At 64.4% G+C, this 27,691-nt stretch overlaps 3 protein-coding genes and 1 long non-coding RNA gene across 4 annotated transcripts in view; 2 read left to right on the top strand and 2 right to left on the bottom strand.

Annotated features, from left to right (window-relative positions):
• The window catches only part of LOC114812078 (myotonin-protein kinase-like), a 13,299-nt gene extending 1,566 nt beyond the window's left edge, over window positions 1–11,733 (top strand). The window contains exons 2-15 of the mRNA XM_039912168.1: window positions 2,480–2,687; window positions 2,848–2,931; window positions 3,055–3,150; window positions 3,303–3,451; window positions 3,595–3,688; window positions 3,848–4,048; window positions 5,121–5,369; window positions 7,625–7,710; window positions 7,871–7,963; window positions 8,022–8,177; window positions 9,793–9,936; window positions 10,157–10,274; window positions 11,081–11,172; window positions 11,556–11,733. Of these exons, the coding sequence (XP_039768102.1) occupies window positions 2,480–2,687; window positions 2,848–2,931; window positions 3,055–3,150; window positions 3,303–3,451; window positions 3,595–3,688; window positions 3,848–4,048; window positions 5,121–5,369; window positions 7,625–7,710; window positions 7,871–7,963; window positions 8,022–8,177; window positions 9,793–9,936; window positions 10,157–10,274; window positions 11,081–11,172; window positions 11,556–11,733 (1,948 nt within the window). The remainder of the gene's footprint in view (window positions 1–2,479; window positions 2,688–2,847; window positions 2,932–3,054; window positions 3,151–3,302; window positions 3,452–3,594; window positions 3,689–3,847; window positions 4,049–5,120; window positions 5,370–7,624; window positions 7,711–7,870; window positions 7,964–8,021; window positions 8,178–9,792; window positions 9,937–10,156; window positions 10,275–11,080; window positions 11,173–11,555) is intronic.
• Window positions 11,734–12,770: 1,037 nt separating this feature from the next.
• LOC114812077 (homeobox protein SIX5-like) lies at window positions 12,771–16,483 on the top strand. The gene is given in 12 exon segments (XM_029064963.1): window positions 12,771–12,849; window positions 13,327–13,544; window positions 13,546–13,899; window positions 13,901–14,026; window positions 14,028–14,088; window positions 14,091–14,217; window positions 14,835–14,898; window positions 14,901–15,434; window positions 15,488–15,686; window positions 15,919–15,979; window positions 15,981–16,002; window positions 16,004–16,483. Coding segments are annotated over 12 exon segments (2,325 nt in total).
• Window positions 16,484–18,342: 1,859 nt separating this feature from the next.
• On the bottom strand, window positions 18,343–24,506 carry LOC103167467 (meiosis initiator protein-like). The gene is made up of 8 exons (XM_029064962.2): window positions 24,284–24,506; window positions 23,324–23,539; window positions 23,082–23,151; window positions 22,479–22,582; window positions 21,843–22,013; window positions 21,065–21,117; window positions 18,971–19,206; window positions 18,343–18,490 (listed from the first exon to the last, which is right to left on the bottom strand). Exons 1-8 carry the CDS (start codon window positions 24,504–24,506, stop codon window positions 18,343–18,345), a joined length of 1,221 nt encoding a protein of 406 aa, XP_028920795.2.
• A 180-nt stretch (window positions 24,507–24,686) lies between these two features.
• On the bottom strand, window positions 24,687–26,973 carry LOC114812140. Its single transcript, XR_003759775.1, has 3 exons — window positions 26,886–26,973; window positions 25,444–25,537; window positions 24,687–24,780 (listed from the first exon to the last, which is right to left on the bottom strand). It is a non-coding gene; the product is annotated as an uncharacterized LOC114812140 (long non-coding RNA).
• Window positions 26,974–27,691: the final 718 nt, after the last annotated feature.

Below are 27,691 nucleotides of genomic sequence, written 5' to 3'. Positions count from 1 at the left end.
CTCTGAGCGGCGGGGCGGGGGGTCCCGGGCGGGGGGTCCCGGGCGGGGAGCGAGCTGCCGGGAGCCCGCCAGGCTGGGCAGGGCGGAAGGGCGGGCGGGGACCGAGTGTCCGGTACCTGGGTCCGCTCAGCCGCCCCGGCCGGGCCCGAAGCCGAGACGCAGCTCGGACTCTCCTGCGCACTTTGGGGGAGGGTCTCGCCTCGCTCCGGCCGCCCCCCCCCCCCCCCTACCGGAGCCTGGGACTTCCCGGCCCCCCGACCCTGGAAATACCCTCCCGTACCCTTCGTACCCTCCCGCCTCCTGCCGACCCCAGGGCTCGGACAGCGGCCGCCTCCCTCCCTCCCTCCCTCTCTCCCTCCTCTCCCATAAACTGTCCGGCCTCGGGGCTCAGAGACCGGGAAAACGGACGGACACACCGACCCTCCCCGGACGGCCAGACCCAAGCCCGGCGGGCGGGAGAGGGTAGGAGTGAATCCGGAAAAGCTGGGCCCGGTCTCTGTCGGGCACGGGAAACTAGACCGGAGCGGGACATTTGGAGGTGGAGGGAGTGGGGGTGGCGGGTGGGTGTACGTTTGTGTGTGCGTGTTGCGGGGGGACGTGGGACGGACAGGCCTCTGCCTCGCCGGGAGTGCCGTTTCTGGGACTCCGGTTGTCAGTGGGGTGGGGCGGGGGTCCAGCTCGGGCGTCAGGGCCCCGAGGCTGAGCCACGGGCCAGTTTCCTTAGGGACACTAACGGGGGCTGCCCCTGCGGCCCGGGCCTGGCTCTTCTCTTCCCTGAGCATTCTCTGCCGCCCTGGGACCCCCTCCCTTCCCCTCCCCTCCCCCATTTCCATTCTCGGCACCAGTGGCCCCCGCACCTGCTCCGGCGCCCGCTCCAGCCCCCTCCCCGCCCCCACCCCCCACGGCTGCCGCTGGGGGGGGAGGGGGAGGGATGGAGGCCGGGCGGGAGGGAGGGAGGGAGGGACGGATGGATGGAGGGAAGGAGGGAGGGAGGCCGGGGTTGCGAGCCCAGGGTGGGGGGTCCGGGCTGGGCCTGGGGCGGGAGAGGGCGGCGGAGCGGGGAGATCCGACTGTGCGGGGCCCCGGCGGGGTCTCCTGCTCGGGCCGGGCCGGCCTTGGCTTCGTGGGCGGCGGGAGGGGCTCCGGGCGGCAGCGCGGCGGGAGGGGCAGGGGAGGAAGGGAGGAAAGAGAGGGAGGGAGGGAGGGAGGGAGGGAGGGGAAGGGGGGCAGCGGGGCCTTCTGCTGCCTTAAAAGGCCGCTTGGTTCCCGGCGCCTCGGGTCGGGTCGGCTCGGGCCCGCTCGGCCGGCTCGGCCCCCCGCTCCTCTTCCGCGGGCCCGGGCTCCGGCCCCTCTGCCGCGACCCCGCCCCGGCTCTGCTCAGCCCCGACCCAAGGTCGGCGGTGGTCCGACCCCCGACCCTCCGCGATACACACACGCACACGGACACACAAACACACACCATCACTCTGGGGGTCTGCGGTCGGTCTGGCCGGTGACCAGGAAAGCAATGCGGCTTAGTGGATAGAGGCCGGGCCTGGGAGTCGAAGGACCTGGGTTCTAATCCCGACTCGGCCACTTGTCTGCTGGGTGGCCTTGGGCAAGCCATTTCACTCCTCCGGGCCTCACTTCCTCCATCCGATTGAGACCGAGAGACCTATGTGGGACAGGGACTGTGTGCCATCCGCTTATCTGATTACCTACCCCAGAGCTTAGTACACTGCCTGGCACATAGTAAGAGCTTAGCAAATACCGTAATTATTATTATTACTGTCACGAACTGCCAGCAGGGATGGGGGGGTGGGGGTTGGAAGCAGAGAAGTGACGGGAGCGGGGCATCTCCTGGCCCTCGGCAGAGCTCACAGGTGTCTGGGGCCCAGGTCGGCAGCGTGGGCCAGAGACCGGGGACCGGGAACCGGGGGCCTGGAGGGAGGGGCTGGAGAGGGGCGGGCTGCCACCAGGGCTTTCCAGGACCCGGGTTCTAATTTCGACTCTGCCACTCGTCTGCTGTAACTTTGGGCGAGTCACTTCACTTCTCTAGGCTTCGGTTTCCTCATCGGGAAAATGGGGATTGAGACAGTGAAGCCCCATCTGAGACTGGGACTTTGTCCAACTTGATTAGCTTGTATCTACCCAAGCATTTAGTACAGTGCCTGGCACGTCGAAGCGTTCCAGTGCTTAGAACAGTGCTTGTCACATAGTAAGCGCTTAAGAAATACCATCTTTATTATGAATAATAACAAATAGCATAAAAAAGAGCTTTCACACACACGCCCCTCCCCCAGAGACCACCTCTATAGCCCAGCTTAGACAAACACCACACAACCTACGAGCCCTACAGACCCCAGGGGTGGGCACCCCAACTGATGTTCACACACAGTCAGGCCCACCGCTGCAAGCATGCACAAACACACACTCACACACACACACTCTCTCTATCACCCCCCAACACCCCGGGTGCTTCTGCCCTCGCTCCACCCAGCCCCACCCACCTGGGCAGGGGTTTCCCACTGCCAAGGCGGAGCCGCGGGCGGACCATTTTCGAGGGGCAGGAGGCCCCCCGGGACCTCGCCGTGAAACGCCAACCCGCCCCCGCAGCGGAGCCCATCGCTGCCAGGCTGAAGGAGCTCCAGCTAAGGAGGGAAGATTTTGAAATCCTCAAGGTCATCGGCCGAGGGGCCTTCAGTGAGGTGAGGGGCGGGGCCTTCGGCCAGGTGAGGGGGGGGGCTCGAGAGAAGGGCCGGGGCCCAGGTGAGGTGAGGGCGGGGCCTGAGAAGGGTGAAGTCTTCCTCCGGTGAGGCGAGGGGACCGGCCTCATCCACACTGGCAAGCTTTGGGGCATCCTGGCAGGTGGCCGTGGTGAAGATGAAGCGGACTGGGCAGGTTTACGCCATGAAGATCATGAACAAGTGGGACATGCTGAAGCGCGGGGAGGTGAGGCTCAGCGCTGGGGGACCCCCGGAGCCGGGCGGGCGGCCACCGACCGAATCTCGGAGGCTCCGCAGGGTCCGGGTGCCTACCTGGGGGCTCGACCCGTCCCCGGCGGCTCCCCTTCAGGTGTCGTGCTTCCGGGAGGAGCGAGATGTGCTGGTGAACGGGGACCCGCGCTGGATCACACAACTGCACTTCGCCTTTCAGGACGAAAACTACCTGGTGTGTGTGCGCGACGGGGAGGGGCGTGAGGATCAGGAGGGAGGCTCTGTGTCCCCGTCCGGGGGACCGGTCTCTTTGTCTCCATCTCTGGGGGAGAGGAAAGGGATGGGTCTCCGAGGTCTCTGAGCCCGGCCTCCCGCTCCCTCCCGCAGTACCTGGTCATGGAGTACTACGTGGGCGGCGACCTGCTGACTCTGCTTAGCAAGTTCGGGGAGCGGATCCCGCGCGAGATGGCGCGTTTCTACTTAGCGGAGATGGTCCTGGCCATCGACTCGGTCCACCGACTGGGCTACGTGCACCGGTCCGGGCCGGGCGGGGCCTGGAACGGGGAGGCTCGCACCGGCGGGGAGGCCGGGGCTCCAGGGGAGGGAGAAGAGAGGGCAGGGGGCCGCGGGGAAGGAAGGGGGGACCGCTCGGGGGTCTCAGTGCCTTCTCGCCCCGCAGAGACATCAAGCCCGACAACATCCTGCTGGACCGCTGCGGGCACATCCGCCTGGCCGACTTCGGCTCTTGCCTCAAGCTGCGGGAGGACGGGACGGTGAGGGGCGGGGGGGTCTGTGCGGTGGGCGGGGGAAGGGGGAAGGGGGAAGGGGGAAGGGGAAGGGGGGGCGCTCCAGGGGCCGGGGCGGGGGTCCTCCTCCGGGAGAGGGGCGGATCCTGGGAGGTCGCGGGGCGGAGCCTGAGCCCCCTCCCCTAGGTGAGCTCCGCGATCGCCGTGGGCACCCCGGATTACCTGTCCCCCGAGATCCTGCAGGCCGTGGGGGGCGGGGCCGCCGCCTACGGCCGCGAGTGCGACTGGTGGTCGCTGGGAGTCTTCGCCTACGAGATGTTCTTCGGGCAGACTCCCTTCTACGCCGAGTCCACGGCCGAAACCTACGGCAAAATCGTACACTTCCAGGTGGGTTTCCCCCGCCCCTTCCGGGGAGACCTCGTCCCTTTCCGCCTTGCATTCATTCAGTCATATTTATGGAGCGCTTCCCGGGCGCAGAGCACTGTACTAAGCGCTTGGAGAGTATCATACAACAATAAACAGACTCAATTTCCGCCCACAACCGGCTTACGGTCTTGGGAGGGGCGGGAGAGGCAGACGTCAGAAGAAGTGAAGAGGCATCAATATAAAAACGTAGAATTCTAGACCTATTTCGGCTCTACCAAGGGCCCGTTATTGGGTAGGGATCGTCTCTATTTGTTGCTGAATTGGACTTGAGAAGCAGCGGGGCTCAGCGGAGAGAGTGCACGGGCTTGGGAGTCAGGCCGGGGTCATGGGTTCGAATCCCGGCTCTGCCACTTGTCAGCTGTGTGACTGTGGGCGAGTCTCTTCACTTCTCTGTGCCTCAGTTCCCTCATCTGGAAAATGGGGATGAAGACTGTGAGCCCCACGGGGACAACCTGATTCCCCCGTGTCTCCCCCAGCGCTTGGAACAGTGCTCCGCACATAGTAAGCGCTTAACAAATACCCCCGCTCTGCCACTTGTCAGCTGTGTGACTGTGGGCCAGTCCCTTCACTTCTCTGTGCCTCAGTTCCCTCATCTGGAAAATGGGGATGAAGACTGTGAGCCCCACGGGGGACAACCTGATTCCCCCGTGTCTCCCCCCAGCGCTTGGAACAGTGCTCCGCACATAGTAAGCGCTTAACAAATACCCCCGCTCTGCCACTTGTCAGCTGTGTGACTGTGGGCCAGTCCCTTCACTTCTCTGTGCCTCAGTTCCCTCATCTGGAAAATGGGGATGAAGACTGTGAGCCCCACGGGGACAACCTGATTCCCCCGTGTCTCCCCCCAGCGCTTGGAACAGTGCTCTGCACATAGTAAGCGCTTAACGAATACCAACATTATATTATTATTATAAATAGGACCGAAGGAGGGAGCGAGGCGACCAGGCGGGAAGGGGAGGCAGAGGCCGGGCCCGGGAGGGGTGGGGGTCGGAGCAGGGGAGGAGGTGGGACCCTCCCCGGCCTTTCCCTCCGTCAGGAGCACCTGTCGCTGCCGCGCCCGGAGCCCGGGGTGCCGGCGGAGGCGCGGGATCTCATCGAGCGGCTGCTGTGCCCGCGCGAGGCGCGGCTGGGCCGGCGAGGAGCGCTGGATTTCCGCGCCCACCCGTTCTTCGCGGGCCTGGACTGGGAGGGCCTCCGCGCCAGCGCCCCGCCCTTCGTGCCCGACTGCGCCCACCCCACCGACACCTCCAACTTCGACCTCGTCGACGACGCGCTCACTGACATGGTGAGCGGGGGCGGGGTACGTCGCTCTTTTCTTTGCATCCTCTTCCCGGCGGCGCCCCTCCGCTCCCGCTCCATTCGTTCACCACGGGTGATAATGGTGGTCCTCGTTCAGCCTTACTGGGTGCAGAGCACTGTTCTCAGCGCGGGGTGGTCCCTCGTGAGGCTCCCGGTCTTCATCCCCATTTTCCAGAGGAGGCCCAGAGAGGTGAAGTGACTTGCCCACGGTCACACAGCCGACAAGTGGCGGAGCCGGGATAAGAGTAACGATAATGTTGGTGTTTGTTAAGCGCTCACTATGTGCGGGGCACTGTTCTCAGCGCTGGGGTAGATGCAAGGTCATCAGGTTGTCCCACGAGCGGCTCACAGTCTTAATCCCCATTTTACAGATGAGGTCACTGAGGCACAGAGAAGTTAAGTGACTTGCCCACAGTCACACTGCAGACAAGTGGCAGAGCCGGGATTTGAACCCATGACTTCTGACTCCCAAACCCGTGCTCTTTCCACTGAGCCACGCTGCTTCTCTATGATAATGTATTAGTTAAGTGCTTCCTATGTGCGGAGCGCTGTTCTCAGCGCGGGGGGAGATACAGGGTCATCAGGTTGTCCCACGTGAGGCTCACAGTCTTCATCCCCATTTTCCAGATGAGGTAACTGAGGCACAGAGAAGCTAAGTGACTGGCCCACAGCTGACAGGGCCGGGATTCAAACCCATGACCTCTGGCTCCCAAGCCCGGGCTCTTTCCACCGAGCCATGCTGCTTTTCATTCGAACCCATGACCTCTGACTCCCCAGCCCAGGCTCTTTCCTCTGAGCCACGCTGCTTCTCTGCTTTATTGAGTATTTATTGAGCACTTACTAGATGCAGAGCACTGTACTAAGCACTTAGAATGGACAGTTCGGCCACAGATAGAGACAAGCTCTGCCCAATGACGGGCTCACAGTCTAATCGGGAGAGGCAGACGGACAAAAACAAGACAACATAATCACGATAAATAGAATTATTTGGGGGGGGTTTTAAATCATGATTACTATTCATTCATTCAATCGGACTGCTTCAGCGCTTACTGTGTGCAGAGCACTGTAGCTTCGTGGAAGGAGCCCGGGCTCGGGAGGCGGAGGATGCGGGTTCTAATCCCGGCGCTCCGCCGTTCGTCTGCTGTGTGACTTGGGGCGAGCCGCTTAATAATGGTGGCGTTTGTGAAGCGCTTACTCTGTGCAAAGCACTGTTCTAAGCGCGGGGAGGATAGAAGGTGATCAGGTTATCCCACGTGGGGCTCACAGTCTTCATCCCCATTTTCCAGATGGGATAACTGAGGCCCAGAGAAGTGAAGTGGCTTGCCCAAAGTCACACAGCTGACAAGTGGTTGAGCTGGGATTCGAACCATGACCTCTGACTCCCAAGCCCGGGCTCTTTCCACTGAGCCACACTGCTTCTTAAATTCTCTGGGCCTCAGTTCCCTCATCTGGAAAATGGGGATGAAGACCGGGAACCCCACGCGGTTGGACAACCCCATTATCTTGTCTCTACCCCAGTGCTTAGGACAGTGCTTGGCACACAGTAAGCGCTTCACAAATACCATTATCGTTACTATTATTACTAAGCGCTAGGGAAAGTACAATAGAGCAATAGAGACGATCTCTGCCTACAACGATCTCACAGTCTAGAGTCTAGAGGTCACAGTCTAATGTCAGTATTATTACTGAGGGCTTATTGTGTGCAAAGCACTGTACTAAGCGCTCGGGAGAGTACACCAGAACATCAAACACATTTCCTGGCCCCGACGCACTCACATCCAGAGCCGAGCTCACAGTCTACAGGTGCTGGTTAAGCCCTTACTATGTGCCAGGCACAGAACCAAGGCCTGGGTAGATACAGAGTAATCAGGTTGGACATCGTCCCTGTCCCACGTGGAGCTCCCAGTCTTAAACCCCCTTTTGCCGACGAGGGAGCTGAGAGAACCGAAGTGATCTGTCCAGGGTCACAGAGCAGACCGGTGGCCGAGCGGGGATTAGAACCCAGGTCCTCCCGACCGCCAGGGCCGTGCTCTCTGCCCTAGGCCGCGCTGACCTTGGACTCTGGCCTCCGGAGCCGGGACCCCTCTGGCCTCCCCGCCCCTCCCCCGGCAAGAACGCGGGCTTCGGGCCTCCGGCCCACCCCGGCCCCGCCCCCCTTTTTATGGGGACCTAAGGGCGGCCCCCACCCAGAGCTAGAGGTTTGTTCTTGGCCGACCTTCAAGGCCTCTGCCTTGTCCCCAGGAGACGCTGTCGGACATGATGGAGGATTCGCCCCTCGGGGTCCATCTGCCATTCGTGGGGTTTTCCTACTCCTACGCGGCCTTCGAGTAAGAGCGGCCCGCGCCCCGCCCGCCCCCCCCCCCAACCGTTTCCGACTCCCGATCCTGCCGGAGCCCGGGGCTGCCCGTGTTGAGGGAAGCGGAGCAGCGGTGGGGAAGCGGGGCGCGGGCGGGATCCGGGGTTCAGGATGTGGGACGGGCCCCCCAGGGAGAGCCAGCCCCCGGGCCAACCCCGTCCCTATGGAGCTGGACCCGCAGCCGCGCCGCAACCAGAGCAGATGCCGCAGCCGCAATCGGAATCGCAACCGGAATCGCAGCCGCAACTAGAATCGCAGCCTCAATCGCAACCGGAATCGCAGCCGCAACCGCAACCGGAATCGCAACCGCAACCGGAATCGCAGCCGGAGCAGCAACCAGAATCCCCGCCGCAACCGGAATCGCCGCCAGAATCGCCACCACAACCAGAATCGCCACCGCAACCAGAATCGCAACCGGAGCCGCAGCCCCTGGGAGAGGTGGGGGAGAGGCTGCAGCCCATTTGGGGGACATTCACCTGGAGAGGAAAGGGTCAATTAGAACCTCGCATTTGGGGGACGCCCCCCTTCCCTTCCTTCCTCTTCCTCCTCTCTGCTCCGACTCCTTTTTCTCCTCATCAGCACAAACAGCCAAATTTTTCATTTTTAATTCTTTTTTTTTGTTTGTTTTATTCACCCATTCAACATTCGTGAGAAGCAGCGTGGCCTAGGAGAAAGAGCACAGGGCCGGGAGTCGGAAGACCTGGATCCTAATCCAGGCTCCACCATTTGTCTGCTGTGTGACATTGATCAATGTCGCTTGACTTCTCTGTGCCTCAATCTCATCACCCGTAAAATGAGGGATTCAATAACTTTTCTCCCTGCCCCTTAGATCTTCATTTCCCCTCCACACCTCGCGTGGGACAGGGACTGTGTCCGGCATGATTATCTTATATTTATCCCAGGGCTTTGCACAAACTAAGTACTTAACAAAATACGACTCTTATTACCATCACATATTCATCTTTTTTATATCTGTGAATTATTATTATTATTATTATTTTGCTGTCTCCCCTGCGAGGCCGTAAACTCCTTAAGGGTAGTTTGTACTGTATTCTACCCTCCTAAACTTTTAATCAATCAGTCATTAAGGACAGTCATCCCAGGATGGAGCGCTACACACAGCAGTGTAGTTGATGCTCAGTAAACACTGTTCATTGTCCGATTGTTCTGGTCACTCGCTGTGTGCGGAGCAATATAGCGGGATTTCTGCTGAGTGAAGAGCTCCGAACCGGGGGTGCCTGCCGTAGGTAGAGCTCTGTACTGGGGTAACTGCTGTGAGTAGAGCTCTGCAGCTGGGTAGGTGGTGCGGGTAGAGCTCTGTAGCGGGGCCACTACTCTGTGCACGTCGTGTATCGTAACGAGGAGTCTTGGACTTGCTGCCTTTCATGCGCAGGACGCTGCATCAGGTACTTGCCTTGAGCAGGGCACCGTAGTGGATTTTCCTGCTGTGCGTAGGATGCTGCACTAGGCATCTACTAGGTACGGAGCACTGAATTGGCCTTTGGAAACGTGCCACTGAAGTGAGAAATCCAACGTGCCCAGGAGGACCTTCCAAAAGGGGATCTCTTAATCTCCGTTTTACAGATGGGATTAGTGAGGCACAGATAGGTAAAGCAGTATCACCTAGTGGATGGAGCACGGGCCTGAGAGTCAGAAGGATGTGGGTTCTAATCCCGCTCTGCACTTGTCTGATGTGCGACTTTGGACGAGTCGCTTAACCTCTCCGAGCCTCAGTTCCCTCATCTGTAAAACGGGGATTACCGACTGCAAGCACCTTGTGGGACAAGGACTGTGTTTAACCTGATTAACTTGTATCTACCCCAGTGCTTAGAACTGTGCTTGGCCCATAGCGCTTCACAAGTGCCATTCTTAAAAAAGGTGACTTGTCCAAGGTCACCCAGCAGACAAGCGACAGAGCCGGGTGGGGGGGGTTCTCTCCTCACCCTGGGTCTCCGGGATAGGCCGCGATGGTGGAGTTGGGAGGGGGATGGGGAAGAGGCTCGGTGCTCCGAGCCCCCCCCCTCGACCCGCCCGCGTCTGCGTGTGTTTGGAGGCAGGCTGAGGGGGAGCCGCAGGGGTCGGCCGAGGTGTGGGGGCTGCGGGAGCTGCAGGCCAAGCTGGAGGAGGAGATGCTCAGTCGGCAGAACCTCTACCGCGAGCTGGACGCCGTCCGCGAGGCCAACCAGACCTTCGCCAGGTGAGGACCCCCGCCCCCGGCCAGGACCTGACCCTTCCCCACTTCCCCCCCCCCCCCCCCCCCAGCTGGTTCGCTCCCACCCACCTTTTGGGCTCGGGGCCTTTGACCCCGGGGCGGGCGGCCTGTAGCCTGGGGCCCGGCCTTCATTCGGTCGATCGTATTTACTGAGCGCTTACGGTGTGCAGAGCACTGTACTAAGCGCTGCCCCTCGCCCCCTCAGCCAGCTGCGCGAGGCGGAGAGCCGCAACGGGGAGCTGGAGGCGCAGGTGCGGCAGCTGCAGGAGCGCATGGAGGAGATGCGAGCCCAGGAGCGCCCAGGCAAGCGCCCCCCGGCCTGGGCGGGGGGGGGGGGGGCGGGAAGGGGCGGCGGGGCCGGGCCTGGGGTGGGACGGGAGGGGAGGGACGGAGCGGAGGGGCTGCGCTGGCTGCAGCATGTGGAGAGCACGGGCCGGGGCACGGCGTTCTTCTCCGCCCGCCCGGGTGTCCCTCTGTGTCCTTCGTCGCTCCTACCTTCCTCTCTTCTCCTTCCAGCTGCCTCAGGCCCCCCACCCCCAGCACCCCGCAGCCGACCGCCCATGTAAGACCCTCTTCCTCCTCTTTTCCCATCCCCAACTCCGCCATCGGACCCCGGTTCCCTCCCCGCATCTCCCCCCCCACCGCCAGCTGCCCCCTCCCCGCCCAGAGCTCTTCATTCCCTCACCGCCCTAGCTCTCCCCAATTCCATCCCGCAGCTCCCCCCCAACCCCATCCCGCGGCTCTCCACCTCCTCGGCTTTCCAACCCGCCCCGAGCTCTTCTCTCGTTCCCCCGGCCCTGAACTCAACCCCATACCCGGAGCTCTTCCTCCGAGTTCTGAGCATTTCTGTCTCCGGCCCCGACCATTCGTCCCCCCCGGGCCCTGAGCTTTTCCCCAGCTGAGCTCTTCCCCCTCCAGCCCCGAGAACTTCGACCCGCGGCCTCTTCTCTCCTCCCGCTCCCGAACTCTTCTTTTCCCCAACGGCGGTGGATGCCTCCCCTCCAGTCACGGGCGAAACCCGGGCCCCTCTGAGTGGAGGAGCGGCGGGGGTCCCCGGGGGCGGATGCGGGGCCGGGCGGGGGGCGCAGAGCTGCTGGATCGGGTCACCTGCCGTTCTCTCTCCAGCTAGATAGCTCCCCGCCTGCTCTGGGCCTGTCCACGCGGGTGGGGCCCTTGGGCCACCGCCGTCACCTCCACCACCGCCTGCGGCCCTTTGCCGGGGTATGTTGGCTGCCCACGCCCGGCCCACGCCTCTCGCCGGCCCAGCTCTCCCTTCGCCTGCTGCCCGCCCACCGCCCGCCCGTGCTTTGGTCTCTCTCTTCTCTGCCACATTCTTCACTCCTCCCCACCCACCCCACCCCTGGCGGAGGGAGGGGGCGACCGGAACCGGGAGGGGCGGCCGGGGGGAGAGGGAGGAAGGGGGAAGTCTCAGGCCCCTCTTACGGGGTAAGATGGGGTCTGGCCCGTGGGGCGAGGGAGCCGAGAGGGTCGGGGCATTCGGGGAGTGCAGGGCTGGGGGACGTCGACTTGGCGACCTAAAAATGAACTCGAGGCAAATAGGGCGGGGGGTCAGGGGTCAACCGTGCAGCCCGCTTTCTCCGCAGGTCCCTAGGAGTGGCCTTCCTGAGGAGACGGTCAGCCTGTTCGCCGCTGCCCTGGCTCCTGCCGCAGCCCTGGGCTGGGCCAGGCTGGTGGGGTCCCGCGGCTGCGCTGCGGCCTGACACCCCGCCCGGCCTTCCCCCCGCCGGGCCTGGGGAGGCTCGGGCCCGCCCCGCCCCCTGACCCTTAGGGCCTTGCCTCTGCCCTCCCCCCTTCGCTCGTCCTCCCTCCCCTGGTCGGCTTGGGGAAGGGGTAGGGCGGCCCCGGATTCCCTGCCCCGAACCCCCGGCTCCGTTCGGGGACCGGGCCCTCAGGCTTGAACCTCGTGATCCTGGCCGCCCCGCTGGCGGCCCAGGGGAGGGCGGAGTCGGTCCGGGCTGAAATGGGCTTTCCTCGGGCTCGGTTCTGGGACTTTTGAGTGGTCCTGCTGCATCCTCCCAACCCCCTCCCCGGCCCCGGGCGTCCTCCCTCCACGGCTCGCCCTGTCCCCACTCGCGCTCTCCCAGGACCTCACACCAGACCTCCCCGCTGCGGTTTGGAAGTTACGGACCCCCCTTCCCTGCCCTTCCTCGGGGAGGGGGAGGGGGGGGAAACCCCACTACCCCTCCTTATTTATGCACTGCCCCCAGAGCCCAGTATTTATTGTGTCGTCCCACTCCTGGGCCTGCCCCCACCTCCAATAAACCCATCGTTCTCTATCTCGCTGTCCGGCCTCAAGGCGGGGGTGAGGAAGGCGGGGGGGGGCGGGGGTCCGGTTGACTCGTGGGGCAGCGGTAGAAGGGAGGGAACCAATCCGTAAGCCTCCCGGAGCGACCCCAGGACCAATCAGAATGGTCGCCTAGAGAGCCAATAAGATCGCGGCCGGAGGGGCGCGGGATCGTAATTGAACCAATCGGAGCGGGCGGGAGGGGGGAGGCGAGGCTGGGGAGAAAGGGAAGGCGACGCTCGGGGCAGCGGGATTGTCATTCGACCAATCAGGATGCGCAGCGGCGCCCCAACGGACCAATCGGGGTCGCTGGGGCCCGGGGGTCCCACGCGGGACCGACGAGGGGCGGGGAGGCTCGGCTGTCGCTGCCCCACTCCCAACCACCGCCCTCACAGAGGAGCACGGGCGGAGAGGGCAGGGTCCTCCTCTTCCCCCCACAATCGGCCGCCGGGGGACCCCCCCCCCCTCCTCACCTGAGGCCGTCCCGCCCCCTCCCAGCACCGGGAGCAACGGGATGGCTCTTCGCTGGGTCCCGGGATTGCGAGGATTTGGCTCCGCGCCTCCCCGGTCACTTGGGCTAAAGAAGAAAAAAAGTTGCACAACTCGGTTTCCCTTTTCCTCCCCGTCCCACCGTCCTCCCGGGCTCTTCCCGGGCCCCGGAGCACGTGGTCTGGCGCGGTGCAGAGCGAGGCGGGGAAGGAAGGAGCCGGGGAAGGGAGAGGCCGGCGGGGGGGGGAGAGGGGCGCCTTCGGGGGCTCCCTCCCCCGCCTCCCCCCTTCATGGAGCCGGGAATTCGGGGCGGGGAAGGAAGGGGAGGAGCCCGGAAGGAGAGGGCGGCGCCGGAACGGGGTGGGGGAATGGGGAGGCGGGGTCCCGGGAAGGAAAGGGGGAGCTGGAGCAAGAGGCGCTTGAGCGGGGTAGAAGGGACGGGGGGGAGGGGAAGGGGGAGGAACCGGGAGCGGGAGTGGAGAAGGAGGAGGCGGAGGTGGTTGGAAGAGGAGGAGGAGGAGGAGGAGGAGTGGGGGGAGGAACTCGAAAAAGTTGAAAACATGGCTTCCTTCCCTGCGGAGCCCGCGGAGCTGGGTCGGGCCGGCCGGGGGGTCGAGCCGGGCCCCGGGCCGCGCGGGGCGGCGAGGCCGGGGAGGGCCGCGCCCGGGGGGGCGACGGAGAGGAGGAGGAGGACGACGACGACGACGACGAGGACGACGAGGAGGACGAAGCGGCGGAGGAGGCGAGCGCCCGCCAACTTCTGCAAACTTTGCGAGCGGCGGAGGGCGGCGGGGGGCCGCCGGGCGGGGAGGAGGGGAGGAGGAGCCGCAGGAGAGGCCAGCAGGAGCAGCAGCAGCAGCCGCCCGCCGCGGCCTCCGCCGCCCGCCCCGCCGCCTCCTCCGCCGCCGGCGGGGCTGAGCTTCTCGTCCGAGCAGGTGTCGTGCGTGTGCGAGGCGCTGCTGCAGGCGGGCCAGGCCGGCCGTCTGGGCCGCTTCCTCGGGGCGCTGCCGGCCGCCGAGCGGCTACGTGGCAGCGAGTCGGTGCTGCGGGCCCGGGCGCTGGTGGCCTTCCAGCGGGGCGACTTCGCCGAGCTGTACCGGCTGCTGGAGAGCCGGCCCTTCCCCGCGGCGCACCACGCCTTCCTGCAGGACCTCTTACCTGCGCGCCCGTTACCGGGAGGCGGAGCGCGCCCGCGGCCGCGCCCTGGGCGCCGTGGACAAGTACCGGCTGCGCAAGAAGTTCCCGCTGCCCAAGACCATCTGGGACGGCGAGGAGACGGTTCTACTGCTTCAAGGAGCGCTCCCGCGCCGCCCTCAAGGCCTGCTACCGCGGGAACCGCTACCCACCCCCGACGAGAAGCGCGCGCTCGCCGCCCTCACCGGCCTCTCGCTCACGCAGGTCAGCAACTGGTTCAAGAACCGGAGGCAGCGCGACCGCACCGGGGCCGGCGCGGGGCCCGGGCCCGGCAAGAGGTGAGGGGGCGGGAGGGCCGGGGCGGGAGGGCCGGGGCGGGACGCGGCCCCGCACAACCCGGGCCCGCACCGGGCCCGCACCGGGCCCCGCGAGGCCTCCCCGACCTCTTTGTTGGGAAATGGGACCCGGCGATCGGCTTTCCCGCCCCTCCGGCTCTGCCCCCGGCCGGCCTGGGGAGGGAAGGAGCTGCCGCCACCCGGAGGAGGAGGAGGAGGAGGAGGAAAGGGGAAGACGCCCCTCCTGACCTCGGCCCCCCCGGAGCCGTGCATCCCAACGCGATCCCTCCCCCTTCCCGGGCACACACATCCACGTGCGCCCCGGGACACGACACGCTCGTGCACACACGTCCCCGCCCCGCGCAAACGCGTGCGCGAATTGGCACACACGTATACACACACACACACACACACGTCCCGCACAGAGACGGCCAGGGCGTCCTTTGAGGTCTCCTCCCTCCCCTGTTCTTACCTCCCGCCCTGCGGCTTCACCCAACCGGTTCCCGAAGCCGCCAGGCCCGGGGCAGGGGGTCGGGGGGCAGGGGAGAGCGGGAGGCGAGGCCGCCCCTTCCGTCCCCCGCCCCCCCCCACGACCGACCGACCGATGGCCTTCGCCGCAGCGAGTCGGACGGGAACCCCAGCACGGAGGACGAGTCCAGCCGCAGCGCCGAGGACCCGGAGCCGGGCGCGGGGTCGCCGGGGCGGCCGAGGGCCCCGTGGGGTCCGTGTTCCTGCCCGCGGCCCCCGGCGGGACCCCCGGCGGGACCCCCGGCCCGGCGCCGGTCCTGCTCAACGGAAACTTCCTGGCGGGCGGCCCACCCGCCGTGCTGCTCAACGGGGGCTCGGTCATCATCAACGGGCTGGCGCTGGGGGACGGACCCACCCTCGCCCCGGCCGTCGGCCCGGCCCTCGGCCCGCTCCTCCTCAACGGTGCCGCCCCGCAGCCCCCAGACCCCGCCGCGGCCGGCGCGGGGAAGGCCCGGGAGGCCCGGTTGGCCGAGGGGCCCGGGCCGCTGCCCGGCGTGGCCGAAGAGAAGCCCCCGCCGCCCCCGGGCGCGCCGGTCTCTCTGCCCCAGGTGGTGCCCGGGTCCCAGGCCCCCGGCGCCCTGCAGCTCTCCCCGGCGGTGCCCGCCCCGCAGCCCGGCCCCCTCCCCGCCTCGCAGGTGGTGCCCGCCTCCCAGCCCGGCCCCGCCCCGCCTGGGCTGTCCCCGGCCCAGATGGTGCCCCTGTCCCCGTCGCCCGTCTACTCCGTGCCCGCCGGCCCGCGCCCCAGCTCCTGTCACTGCCCCAAGTGGTGCCCTCCCCCCAGGTGGTGGCCCTGCCGCAGGGCGTCGGGCCCCTGCAGCTCCTGGCGGGGGGCGGCAGCCCCGTCAAGGTGGCCGCGGCCGGCTCGGCCCTCGGCTCGGGCAACGTCCATCTCATCAACACCGGCGTCGGCGTGACGGCCCTGCAGCTGCCCGCCGCGGCCCCGGGTAACGGCGGTCCCGAGGGGGGAGGGAGGGAATCCACCGACACGGCTGTGGGGCCGTGGCCGAGAATCCCCTGGCCCCTTTTGGGGGGAGGGGAGAGGAACCCCACACGCCCTGGGGGAGGGCAAGGGGGAACCCCATAGGCCCCCGGGGGGAGGGTCCCGAGGAGGCCCCCACGCCCCCGGGGAGGACACCGCAGGCAGGCCGCGCTCACTCGCCTCTCTCCCTTCCACAGGTAACTTCTTGCTGACGAACCCCGTGCCCGGCGGCCCCATCCTGACGGGCATGAGCCTGCACAGGCAAACTCGTCCTCACGGCGCACCTTCCCCGCCAGCATGCTGGTCTCCCCCGTCCTGGCCACCGCAGCCCCCGCCCCCGCCGGCCTGGCCCTGCCCGTCAAGCAAGAGCAGGGCCCGGGCCCGCCCGGCCGAGCCCCCGCCCGCCGACGCCGCCTCCTGGACCCCTTCGGCGGGCCGCCGCCCCCGGCCCGGCTTTCTCCCCGGAGCCCCGACTTTGGGACCCAGGGGGGCCTGCTGCCCGGCTTGGCCGCGGCTCCGGCCGAGGGCTGGCGCTGGCGGTGGCGCCCGCGTGGGGGGCCGGGGTGCTGGAGCTGGGGGGAGGGGGGCCGGTGGGGGGGCTGTTCGAGATGGACAAGGAGCTCCCGGCCGCGGCCCCCCACGCCCTGCTGCGGCTGCCCGACGCGTAGGGCCTGCTGCTGGAAGCGGGGCGAGCTGGGGCCCGAGGGCAAAGTGCTGACCCAGCTGCAGTCGGTGCCCGTGGAGGAGCCCCTGGAGCTGTGAGGGGGGCAGCCCGGTGTCGGACCTCCTCCCCGGGGCCAGGTGCTTCCAAGACGAGACACCCCCCCCCGGCGTCAGGGGGGAACGGACTCGCCCGGGCTTCCCAGCCCCCGTCACACTACCGTCTTCCCGCTCGGAACACTAACCGGCTCCCTCACTGAAGGGAGAGAAAGACCCCGACCTCCAGCCGAGGCCTTAGGACACCCCCCCCCCCGCCCCGTGGGCTCCAGCCTCTGTTACTCCCCCCACCTCTGCGGCCCGGGGTGGTGTGGGGTGGGTGGGCGTTCCCCCCAGACCCGCACCCTGATGCCGGGGGGGGGCTTGGGGAGGGGGCCGGGGGAGGGTCTCGGCCCAGCTCGACCAGGTACAAGGGCAGAACTCCTGGGCTGGAACCCGTGGCCCCAACCCTAGCCCCACTCCCCGGTACTGTATCACTCCGGAAGGGATATCTACCCACAAATATATAATATACCTGTCTATATTATTATACAGATGGTTTCACAGCCACTTTGGAGGGACCCTCCTTGGGCGACCCGACTTCACCCTCTGCAGGGGCTGCTGCAGCCTAAGTCCCTCAAATCCAGATTGGTATTTCTGTTGGGGGGAGGGAGGGGTTCATACTGAGGCCTTCCCATCAATTAAGGCAAGAATACCCCTCCTACCACACCCTCTGCCTTGTCCGGAGGGCCCCTGTAAGCCGCAGACGGGATCCGGTCTGTTCCCCGGCTGCCAAATACCGTCCCCCTCCCCCGAGGCCCAGGACAGAGGTGGGTAACTGAAATCCACAGCTGAAGTTTTTCGGCTGCAGTCTCAGCCCCCTCTCCCGAGTCCTGAGGCTGCTGGGGTCTCAAGGAGCGCCTAGATCAGTTGCCCTAGACAACTCCTCTCTCCCTGAGCCTCTGGGATGAGTAGGGAAGAAGAATATGAGTAATAATAACTGTGGTAATAAGTACTTACTGTGTGCCAGCACGGCGCTAAGCACTGGGTGGATATAGCAAATTGGATTGGACACGGTCCCTGTGCCACATGGGGCTCAGAGTCTCAATCCCATTTTCCAGATGAGGTGACGGGCACAGAGAAATGAGCGGTCTGCCCAAGATCATCCAGCAGACAAGTGTAGAGCTAGGGTTAGAATCCTAGGAGAAGCAGCGTGGCTCAGTGGAAAGAGGCCCGGGCTTGGGAGTCAGAGGTCTGGGTCTAATCCCGGCTCCGCTGCTCGTCAGCTGTGTGACTTTGGTCAAGTCACTTCACTTCTCTGGGCTTCGGAGACCTCATCTGTAAAATGGGGATGAAGACTGAGCCCCAGGTGGGACAATCTGATCACTTTGTATCCCCCAGCGCTGTAGAACAGTGCTTTGCACATAATAAGCGCTTAACAAGTACCACCAATATTATTATTATATTAATCCATGACCTACTGACTCCCAGGCCCATGCCCTTAACCCTCCAACCTGCTCCTCCATTGGAGGGCTGCGGTCCCAGGAGAAATAAGTTAAGTTTATTCTAAAACCATAAATAGATAAATAGAAGAGGCCAGGAGGGAGCATGGCCGTGGGAAGCTGCCAACACTTGAACAACTAGAACTCTGTGGGCTGGGTCTGCAGCCCCCCGAGGCCAGGGTCCCCGCTCACCCCGAGCAGGAGAGGGACCCGGACGGGGAGCCGAGCACCACCCCTCCCAGGGACTACCGCAACCTGACCTGGACCCACATTAAAACCTCACAGAACGACGGCCACGCAGGACGGTGGCAGCGGTACCCACCTCGATCGTCCCGATGCCACTAAAGCCCCCGGGGCACCGGGCCCCAGCCCCTTGGCGGGGGGAAGGGGGGCAGGCTGAGGCCGCTCAGCCCCGGGGAGGGATCACAGGGTGCCGGGGGGAGGGAAGCAGTGCGCTTTCTCAGCCAGGAGCAGGTAGAAGGGCTTCTGGGGCGGCAGCTCCTCGTCGCTGCTGGAATTATCGCTGCGCACGATGCGGTTGTGCAGGCGGCTGAACCTTCGAGCCTTGGAGCTGAGTGGGGGCACGAGGGACCGCGTGAGGGAGGGGCCGCCGACAAGGGACCGACCCAATTCGCTCCACGGCCCAGGGAGCCGCATTCCCCCTACATCTTCTCCCCCAGCACCGGGCCGTGTTGGTCCTCTCACCGGTACGGCTTTTGCTCCTGCTGGGTCATTCAGACCGCCACAGGTGGGCCAGCTCCTTCGGTGGCAGTGGTGGACGCGATGCCAGGCCCGGGTGCTGGAAAAGGGGAAGGGGAGGCATGGCAGGGACCTCACCCCCATCCCAGCCGCTTCTGGAGCGAGGTTGGGAGGGGGGGGAGGGCATAGATCTGGCTCCCAGACCAAGACCTGGTGTCACCATCCCCTGGGGAAGACCCCCATCGAGTCAGTCCCCCCAAGCTGCCCACTTGCAGCCCCAGGTCCAGAGCGACCACCCTGCGTCTCCCTGCCAGTGTGGGACTCTCCCCCACACCCCGGGGCCCGCCCCTACCGAATGTACTGCTTGCGGTTGAGGCGGCAGAACATGATGAATCCGTTGACACACTTCTTCTTCAACAGGAAGGGACACGGAGGGTTCGGGGCCACCGGCCGCCGACCCGGCTCCGCCGCCCTCTTGGTCTGGGGCCTGGCGGGCGATGGCTTGGGGTCCCGCTCGATGGGTCTCCAGACGCAGTCCCCGTCCTCCTCTGAGGAGGACGAGAAGTCACTCACCGAGGTCCAAGGGTCCTGGAGGCGAGAGGAGGGGGCAGGCTGTCCGAGCCGCTTCCGAGAGCAGAGGCTGGGAGACGGAGATCCCTCGCCTGCTCCTGTACCTCCAGCCCCTGTCGACTCTGCGCGTCCTCCCCATCCGTCCCCAACCCGCATTTCGTGGGCCAAGTGGGGGTTGAGAGGGGAGAGCTGCCAGGGAGGGGGACGGGGGTCCCTCAGGTAAGTGGGACCCCCGCAACCCGACAGGCCTCACGGTGAACACACTCGCCACCCAGTCGTTGGCCCCCTTCCTCCCTGGTGGTCCGGGTCACAGCCCTTCCCTGCTCCTCCGCTTGCTCCGGCCACACCAACACCGTGTCACACCCCCACCGTCCGCCCCCGCCCCGCACCATGGCATGAACGTTTCACAGATGCCCACCGGGGTCGTGCGTTTGTCGGAATGCTGGGCTACTGCAGAGTCGGCGGGGCCAGTGACCGGGGGGAGGAGGCGGTATCTGGTCTCCTCCAGGCCTTTATAATAGTAATTATGAGTATTTGTTAATTTACTGTGTACCAGACACTGTATTAAGCTCAGGGATGGATACAAGGTAATCACATCCCACGTGACTTGCCCAAGGTCACACAGCAAAGCAGTTGGCAGAGCTGGAGTTAGAAACTAGGTCCTCTGACTCCCAGGCCCAGGTTCTTTCCACTAGGTTTCACTACATCCCTCGATCCTCAACAGCCCTTTTGGAGCACGATTCTGGTGGTGCTGAGTATCTATAGGAGTGCATTCTAAAGGGTTTTGAGCCTCCTTGTGGAAGCACTTTTCTGTTGGTGCCGAGCACCCCGATGAGGAGCCTTTACTACTCACCATTGAGCAGTGGGTGAAAACGGGCAGGCAGACGGGGCCGGGGGAGTGGTCTCTCAGGGCCGCCCGGCTGGCCCTTCACCCACCTGGCCCTCAACTGCGGCTCGGCGCTCCGGAAGGAAACAAGCTCAAGGCTGGAGTCGGACCCGCTGCTCTCAGTCACAACGGCAGCGGTGACCAAGCGAAAGCATAGACCGGGGTGGGCCGCGGGGAGGGGGCCACGGACGGCCCTTGGGGACGAGCACGGGCCCAGGTCCTGCACGGGTAGGCAAGGAGGGAGGGCAAAGCTCCCTGGCGGGCCTGCAACCCAGGCCTGGGTGGACCCCAGACAGTGGTAGGTGGAGAAGGCAACTCTAGGGCTCTTGGAAATTGTAGTTCTGGAAGCTTCTGGCCCCTGGCCAGGCCAGGTGGGAGCACCCAGAAGGCACCCCAAGGGGCAACTCCTCAATATGGGGGTGGGGTGGTGCCCCAAGGGACCCCAACCCCCGTCCAGCGGGTTCCACGGAGAGCTGGGGGGCCAGGAGGGGTGTGGGCTGTAGTGACAGAGCAACTGGGGAGTGGGGAAGCCATGACTGGACCCCCATACACCCCAGCCCTGGAGCCGTAGGGAGACAGCAGGACCACTGTACTTCTTGGCCATGGAGGCAAACCTGAGGGGAGTCAGCAGGACCCCCACACTTTCCCCAAACTGTCAGATCCATCCAGGGCCACAGCAGAGTTAAGCACAGCAAGGAAGGAGCAGAGGGCAGAGTTTGGGAGGGAAGGGGCAGGGGGCAGAGCCTGGGAGGGAAGGGGCAGGGGGCAGAGCCTGGGAGGGAAGGGGCAGGGGGCAGAGCCTGGGAGGGAAGGGGCAGGGGGCAGAGCCTGGGAGGGAAGGGGCAGGGGGCAGAGCCTGGGAGGGAAGGGGCAGGGGGCAGAGCCTGGGAGGGAAGGGGCAGGGGGCAGAGCCTGGGAGGGAAGGGGAGAGCAGGGGGTGAAGCAGGGGAGGCAGAAGGTGAAGGCGGGGGCACAGGAGGCACAACTCACCTTCGTCCACAGGGTGCCCGTGGAGAGGTTCAGGCACACATCTTCAAACAGGGCTATGGGCAGAGAAGGGGAGAGTTCAGTCAGCAAATTCCACCCAAGTCACTGGGGGACTCTGCCCTGGGATGGGGGTAAAGCTGCCCTGGCTTAGTTCGGCCCTGCGCAGCTCCACCTCAGCATTCGGGTCCCCGCCGGGACCTGAGGCTTCCTCCTCCCTCTTCCCTGAACCCCGGCCCCGCCCCCACACCAAGTACATGGGGGGCTGGCACAGAAGGCGGGGGGGGTGTGAACATGTGAGAGGAGCATGCTAGAAGGATACGGGACACTGATCCGTCCAAGACAGATCCCAGGGCACGGGCTGGAGAAGACCCCCATCCGAGGCAGGGAACCTCGGTCCCTCCATGGGAGCAGAGCAGGGTCAAGCAGAGAGTCAGAGGGCTTTCTTCCTCCACCCCCACCCCGTGGGGTGCTCTAGTGCCCCGGTCCCCATCCCTTGGGCCTGTTCCCCTCCACCTGCCGCTCACTGTTTCCCTTGAGGAGGGTCCAACTGGGGCACGCCATATGCTCTGGACTGGCAGGACCTGCTCCAGGGGTTTCTCATCCCATTCCCACATTTGCTAGAGTTTCCCCAACTTCTCTGGCCCTGCAGGGCTGGGCCCCCGGTTACAGCTGGACCCTGAGTTGGGGGGAGGCGAGCTGCACAGGTGGGGCCGGATCTTCACCGGGCGGTAGGGGAAACCCCACCCCAGCATGAGCCCTCCCCAGCCCCTGGTTTCCTGACCTTGGGAAACGCTCTCGATCCCCTCAGGCTGGGTTTGGCCGGACAGCAGGTGACTGGGCGAGGAGAAGAGCGAGGGGCTCAGGCCCAAGTCCTGAGCACTGCAGCCAGTGGCACAGCAGTCCCGGGCGGGCAGCAGCAGCAGCGGGGGCTCAGAGCCAGGGACCACCAAGCCTGCAATGACCAGGCCAGCGTCCGCTTGGGCGGGACCAGGGCTGCCCCTGCTCTGGGCCGCTCCTCCCGACTCCATCTTACTGCCGGGCACCATCAACAGGGGTCATTTCCAGGTCCCTCCCCACCCTCGAGGGGTCATCAGTCAGAAGGGAAGACAGGAGACAGTCTCCACACACACACACACACACACATGCGCGCACGCACACACTCAAACACCTGCATATGCACATGCACACGGTGCTGAACACTGGAGAAGGGGACACAGTGGCTGGAGGGCAGAGGCAAATAGATGGATACAGCCTCCCACGTGGACAGACCATGAGACCGTACCCCGCACTCCCACCCTCTGCTCCAGGAATCCCCACCCCTGGCGGGGGTCGGCGGCTCACGAGGTCCAAAGTCGGCAGTCCGAGGGGCCCGGGGTGGCGGGGTCCCCGGGTGGGGCCGGCCCCCAGCCGTGCTCACCGTGGGGACTGTTTGGGGGGGTCAGGGCCGAGAGCCACGGGCCTGTGCTGGAATCCTCGTCCTCCTCCTCCTCCCAGTCAGAATCGTAGTCCACCAACTTGGGTCTAGAAGAAGAAGACGCTCAGCCCCCACCTCCCTCTCCTCTCCTTGAGGCGGGAGGGGAGGCAGCAGGACTCCTGCCCCTGGACGCCCTGGGCCCAGCCCAACCAAGGACCCTCCTCGCTGCTCCTACATTCCTCCCCAGCCAGGGTCCGACCTTTTGCCTACCCTGTCGCCCCCCACTATTCTCTAGACTGTAAGCTCTTTGTGAGCAGGGGATTTGTCTATTAGATTGTTTAGTGTACTCTCTTAAGTGCTTAGTACAGCGCTCTGCATAGGGTGAGGATTCAGTAAACTTAACTGACTACCACAGCTCAAATTCCCTCCTCCAGGAATCCCCCTCTTGTAGAAAGTCTCTTCCCTCCCCCAGGAAGGCTCCCACCTTGTGGGAGGCTGGAGAAATGGGGTGTCACCTCACCCCCAGAGAGCAGGCAGCCTGGGGTCCCCCCAGCACCTCGAGTTCCAAGTTCACCAGGGGCTCTCCGTGCCCAGCGGAGCTCTTACCCCACGGGAGAGAGATCTTCCTCATCCTCCAGCTCTTCGACCCCACCATCGGTGCTTAGGGCACAGTCATCTGTAGGACAGAGCAGATTCATGCCCACCCACCTCCCAAGCCCATCCCGCGCTCCAACCTGGCCCTGCCCACCCCTCAACAGTGAAGCCTGGGCCCGACCTCCTCGCCACTCCAGCCCAGCCCTTAGGCTTCCCACCCCCTCACCCCAGAAACGGGCAGGCCAAGAGCCAACCTGCAGTGGAGATGGATGCGCTGCCCTCGGACGACCCCTCTTCAGTCCCGTGTGGTGCCGGGCCGGGCTCCTGGCCCCCGGTGGGTGTGTCGGCTCCGGCGGCTTCTCCTTCACGGTCTCGCTCTGGGCCCAGCTCCCGGGAGGGATCGTCCGACCGGCGGGGGCCCTGGCCCAGGGCCAAACAACGCCAAGACCCCCCGGTGGCCCTCTGGGGCTCTATGGGTCAAAGGAGACCATTGGGCTGCTGCACCCCAGGAAGCCCCCAGGGCTGCCGATGACCTCCACCCAAACCCTCTCCTCTCCCAGGGGCCCAAGCCGGTCACACCCAAGCCGGAGGGGCGCCGGGGAAGACGAGGCAAACCAGAGATGAAGGCCAGTGAGCAACCTCGCAGGCGGAAGAAGGGGAGAAGGTGTTGTGCGGAGCGGCAGCTGGACGAGGACAAGAAAGGTCGGGGGGCAGAGGTGGGCGGGGTGGAAAGGAGAGCGGTGGGGCCGGGCTGGGCACTGAGGCCAACTGTGAGAGCCAGAGATCCTTCTATAGCTGGGGAGCAGAGAGCCCTCTGGGGCCGGTGCCCCCAACACTTAATTACTGTGGCATTTGTTAAGCGCTTACTATGTGCCAGGCACTGTACTAACCACTGGGATCAGAGTGGACACAGTCCCTGTCCCATGTGGGGCTCACGGTCTCAATCCCCATTTTACAGATGAGGTAAACTGAGGCACAGAGAAGTGAAATGATGTGCCCAAGGTCACAGAGGAGACAAGTGGCTGAGCAGGGATTAGAATCCAGTGACCTTCTGACTCCCGGCCGGGCTTTATCCACTACACCACGCACTCCTTGCCACGGTCCCCAGCAGCCCCCGAAACGGGGTCCGCACCATTTTCTGAGGTCTGTGACTCTGGCCGGGGAGGTGGCTTTTCTGGGATGGCGGGGAGTTGCGGGGAGTGGAGTCCCCGTACCCGGGCTGGCTAAGGGAGAGCACTGGCCTCCAGCCCCCAGCCCCAGCTGGCCGAGTCCTCCATGCCAGGAAAACAGCAGTGTGTGGGCATAGATCGGGGGTCCTGGCTTCAGGCTCCCCAAACCCCCGCCCCTCTGGCCGCCCCTGGATCGATGGCTCTCCTCCCTGCAAGTCTTCGGGGCCCCCATCTCTGGTCCCCCAGTTCCTTGAACTTCTGGCTCCATCTCCACAAGCCCCCTGAACCACCAGCTCTGTCTCCGCAAGCTCCCAGCTCTACCTCTCCCCAGCTTCCTCGACCCCCAGCCTCCCCAAGTCCCCTCGTCCCAAAGCTCTGCCTCCCCAAACTCCCAGCTCGGCCCCACCCCTGTCCCCGGCTTTGCCCCCAGCTCGCATCCTACCTTCCCTGTCCTCAGGCAGGAGGTACAGTAGGGCCTGGACCTTGTTGATGCTCCTCTGGAGATGCTTGATGTAGCGCAGAACATGCAGCAGAATCTCCTTCTGCCCGGAGGAGACATGTAGGAAAGTTGGGATCAGGTGGAGTCTAGGAGTGCCAGGAGCCTCCAGCTGCCTTTCCAGGTGGGAATCCTGGGCAGGGGGGACACCTGGGTGACCCCTTCCCTTAGGGTGCTGCAGGCCTGGGGTCCGGGGAGGATCCGACATGCTCAGTCTGACCTGCTGAGCCTTCATCCATCCCGTCTGCTTGTGGACTACACTGGAGATGGTGCCGGACGCTGGGGTCATGAGGCCCAGGGGGACGGGCCGGGGCCCGAGTCCGGGCTCGGGCGGTAGGGGCTTGAGTCCTGACTGCCCCAGGCCTGCCGGGTGACCTTGGGCCAGTCACATCACTCCTTTGGGCTAAGGGCTGAGGGCAGTGGCAAGAGAGCATGCTGAAGTAGAAAAGGAGCTGGCAGCCTCTGGCCTGGGGTCGCTGGACCCGTGGCTTCGCTGAGGCGGTTGGGCCCGGAGCCCCCTCCGAGGGACTTACCGGAGCCGTGGAGAGCCGCTTCTTGTCGACGAGCCCCGTGCCCTCCTGGCTGGGAGCAGAGGGGCGCAGGCAGCCGCACACGGGCGGGGAGCCGGCCTCCTGTCCGGCAGCCTCAGCCTCCATCTGCTCCCTCCCCACCGGGACCCACCCAGCTGGGCCCTTTCCCCACCGGGTACCTTAGTGAGTTTCCTTCCATTGGCATACAGGGATCTGGGGAGCAGCGATGCCAGCTCCTGGAGGGTTCTGCGGGGGTCGAGGGACTGTTTCCTCCTGGGAGACAGGGCGAGGAGAGTCAGTGTTTGTCACGGCTGGGCAGCGGCCTCCACCCGCCCGTTCTTCCACCCCCCACACTCCTGGCCGGGGTGTCGCTGGCCGGGGAGGGAGGGCAGACAGAAACCCCTAACCCATGGGCCAGAACTGGGGCATCAGAGACGACGCTGAGCTCCATTGGGAAGCCGAGCTCTGCACCCTCTGACCCCAGCCATTGCGGGCAATTGTGCAGTCCCTTCCAGGATTTCCCAGCTAGGCCTCCTCCCCGCCAGACTCCCGCAGTCGCCTTTCATTTCCCGCTCCCTCGGTGCTTCCCGTCAGTCAACACCGGCCCCTGCATCTCAGGCCGCGCCCTCTGGTCAGCCATGGGCCCAGAGGGCCCGGCTAGAGTTTGCAGTACGAGGGAAGGGGTGGATGAGGTGAATCCGGAATGCGGGTTCCCCAAATCCCACTCCACCAGGGCGAGGGGCAACCCTGGAGCTGGTGAGGGGAAGGTTCAAAACGAATAGCATCAAACAAGCCTTTCCCCAACAGGGGTGAGCACAAGGAATCCATTAGATGGCCAGTGCTGGGTCACTTGGAGGAGGGGGAGCTGGGGGGCAGAAAGAGAAAAAGAGAGAGAGAGAGAAAAAATGTGTGTGTGTGTGTGTGTGTGTGTGTGTGTGTGTGTGCACGTGTGCTCATTTTTGGGCTTTGTTTGGTGACCTGAGGGGAGGGGTCCTGGGAATGAGTGTGTGTGTCTGTGCTCTTGGAATAAGCTGATTCCCCTGTGTCTACCCCAGCGCTTAGAACAGTGCTTGGCACATAGTAAGCGCTTAACAAATACCAACATTATTATTATTATTATTGCTCATTTTTGGGCTTCGTTTGGTGACCTGAGGGGAGGGATCCTGGGGATGTGTGTGTGTGTGTGTGTGTGCTCATTTTGGGGCTTTGTTTGGTGACCTGGAGGGAGGGGTCCCGGGGATGAGTGTGTGTGTGTCTGTGTGTGCATACTCATGTCTTAGCTTTGTTTGGTGACCTGTGGGGAAGGGTCACGGGGCTGAGCCTGGGTCCCCACGTATTTGCCCTCGTGTGTTTGCAGCAGCACGATGGGCCGAGTCAGGCTCGGAACACTGCAAACAGAAACTGCGCATTTAATATCCCTCCACCTGGGCAAACATGGCAGCGGGGCCTCCCGGGGGCCAGCCAGCAGGCAGAGGTTCTGTGGAAGGAGGTGATTCAAGGTCTTCAGGGGCCAATGCGGGGCACGGGAGGAGAGCTGCCCGACGGGCCTGGCCTTTCCACCCAGATTCTGAGTTGGAGGGGGCAGAGGCGTGAAGGGGGCTCCTAGCCCTGGGCCGCTTACCTTTTGCCCAGGCCTAGGAAGCTGGCTCTGCGGCTGCCCAGGTCTGGGGACCGCCCCGGCGGGGAGCGGCGGCTCTTTTTGGGGATCAACATCTACAAAGGGAGAGACGATCCGTGGCCGAGGGGGGACGGGCTGCAGCCCAGGAGTGCTGGATGCTCTCCCCCACCCTCTGCACCTTCCCCTTAGCACTGTGCTCATTTGCATACGTTATTTATTACCCTATTAATTTTGTTAATGAGGTATACATCCCCTCGATTCTACTGATCTTAATAAGGTTGTCTTTTTGTTTCGTTCTCTTTGGCTCCGCTGTCTCCCTCCTTTAGACCTTTGCCATTGCTCTTGTCTGTCTGCCCCGATTAGACTGTAAGCCCGTCAAAAGGCAGGGACTGTCTCTCTCTGTTACCGATTTGTCCATTCCAAGCGTTTAGTACAGTGCTCTGCACATCGTAAGCGCTCCATAAATACTATCGAATGAATGAATGAATGAATGAATGAATGAATGTCGGGTGGGGATGGTCTCTCTCTTTGGCCGAATTATACTTTCCAAGCGCTCACAACGAATTATAAATTCTAAGCGCTCAGTCCAGTGCTCTGCACTGAGAAGCAGCGTGGCGCAGTGGAAAGAGCCCGGGCTTGGGGGCCAGAGGTCATGGGTTCGAATCCCACCTCCGCCACTTAGCGGTGTGACTGTGGACGAGTCACTTCTCTGGGCCTCATCTGCAAAATGGGGATGAGGACGGTGAGCCCCGTGCGGGACAACCTGATGACCCTGGATCTACCTCAGCGCTTAGAACGGTGCTCTGCAC

Source organism: Ornithorhynchus anatinus, chromosome 5 (genome assembly GCF_004115215.2).
Source record: "Ornithorhynchus anatinus isolate Pmale09 chromosome 5, mOrnAna1.pri.v4, whole genome shotgun sequence".
NCBI classification, from domain to species: domain Eukaryota; kingdom Metazoa; phylum Chordata; class Mammalia; order Monotremata; family Ornithorhynchidae; genus Ornithorhynchus; species Ornithorhynchus anatinus.
The sequence above is the reverse complement of the archived record's forward strand: the minus strand, read 5'-3'. Positions and strand labels throughout refer to the sequence as shown.

Bases quoted from the DNA above. Each gene is read 5' to 3' on its own strand.
- LOC103167467 (XM_029064962.2), bottom strand. From the start codon at position 24,506: ATGGAGCCAGAAGTTCAAGGAACTGGGGGACCAGAGATGGGGGCCCCG. The intron at 23,540-24,283 runs GTACGGGGACTC...TTTGACCCATAG, and splicing joins CTCTCCCTTAGCCAGCCCGG to AGCCCCAGAGGGCCACCGGG. The intron at 22,583-23,081 runs GTAAGAGCTCCG...TTCTTCTTCTAG, and splicing joins GAAGATCTCTCTCCCGTGGG to ACCCAAGTTGGTGGACTACG.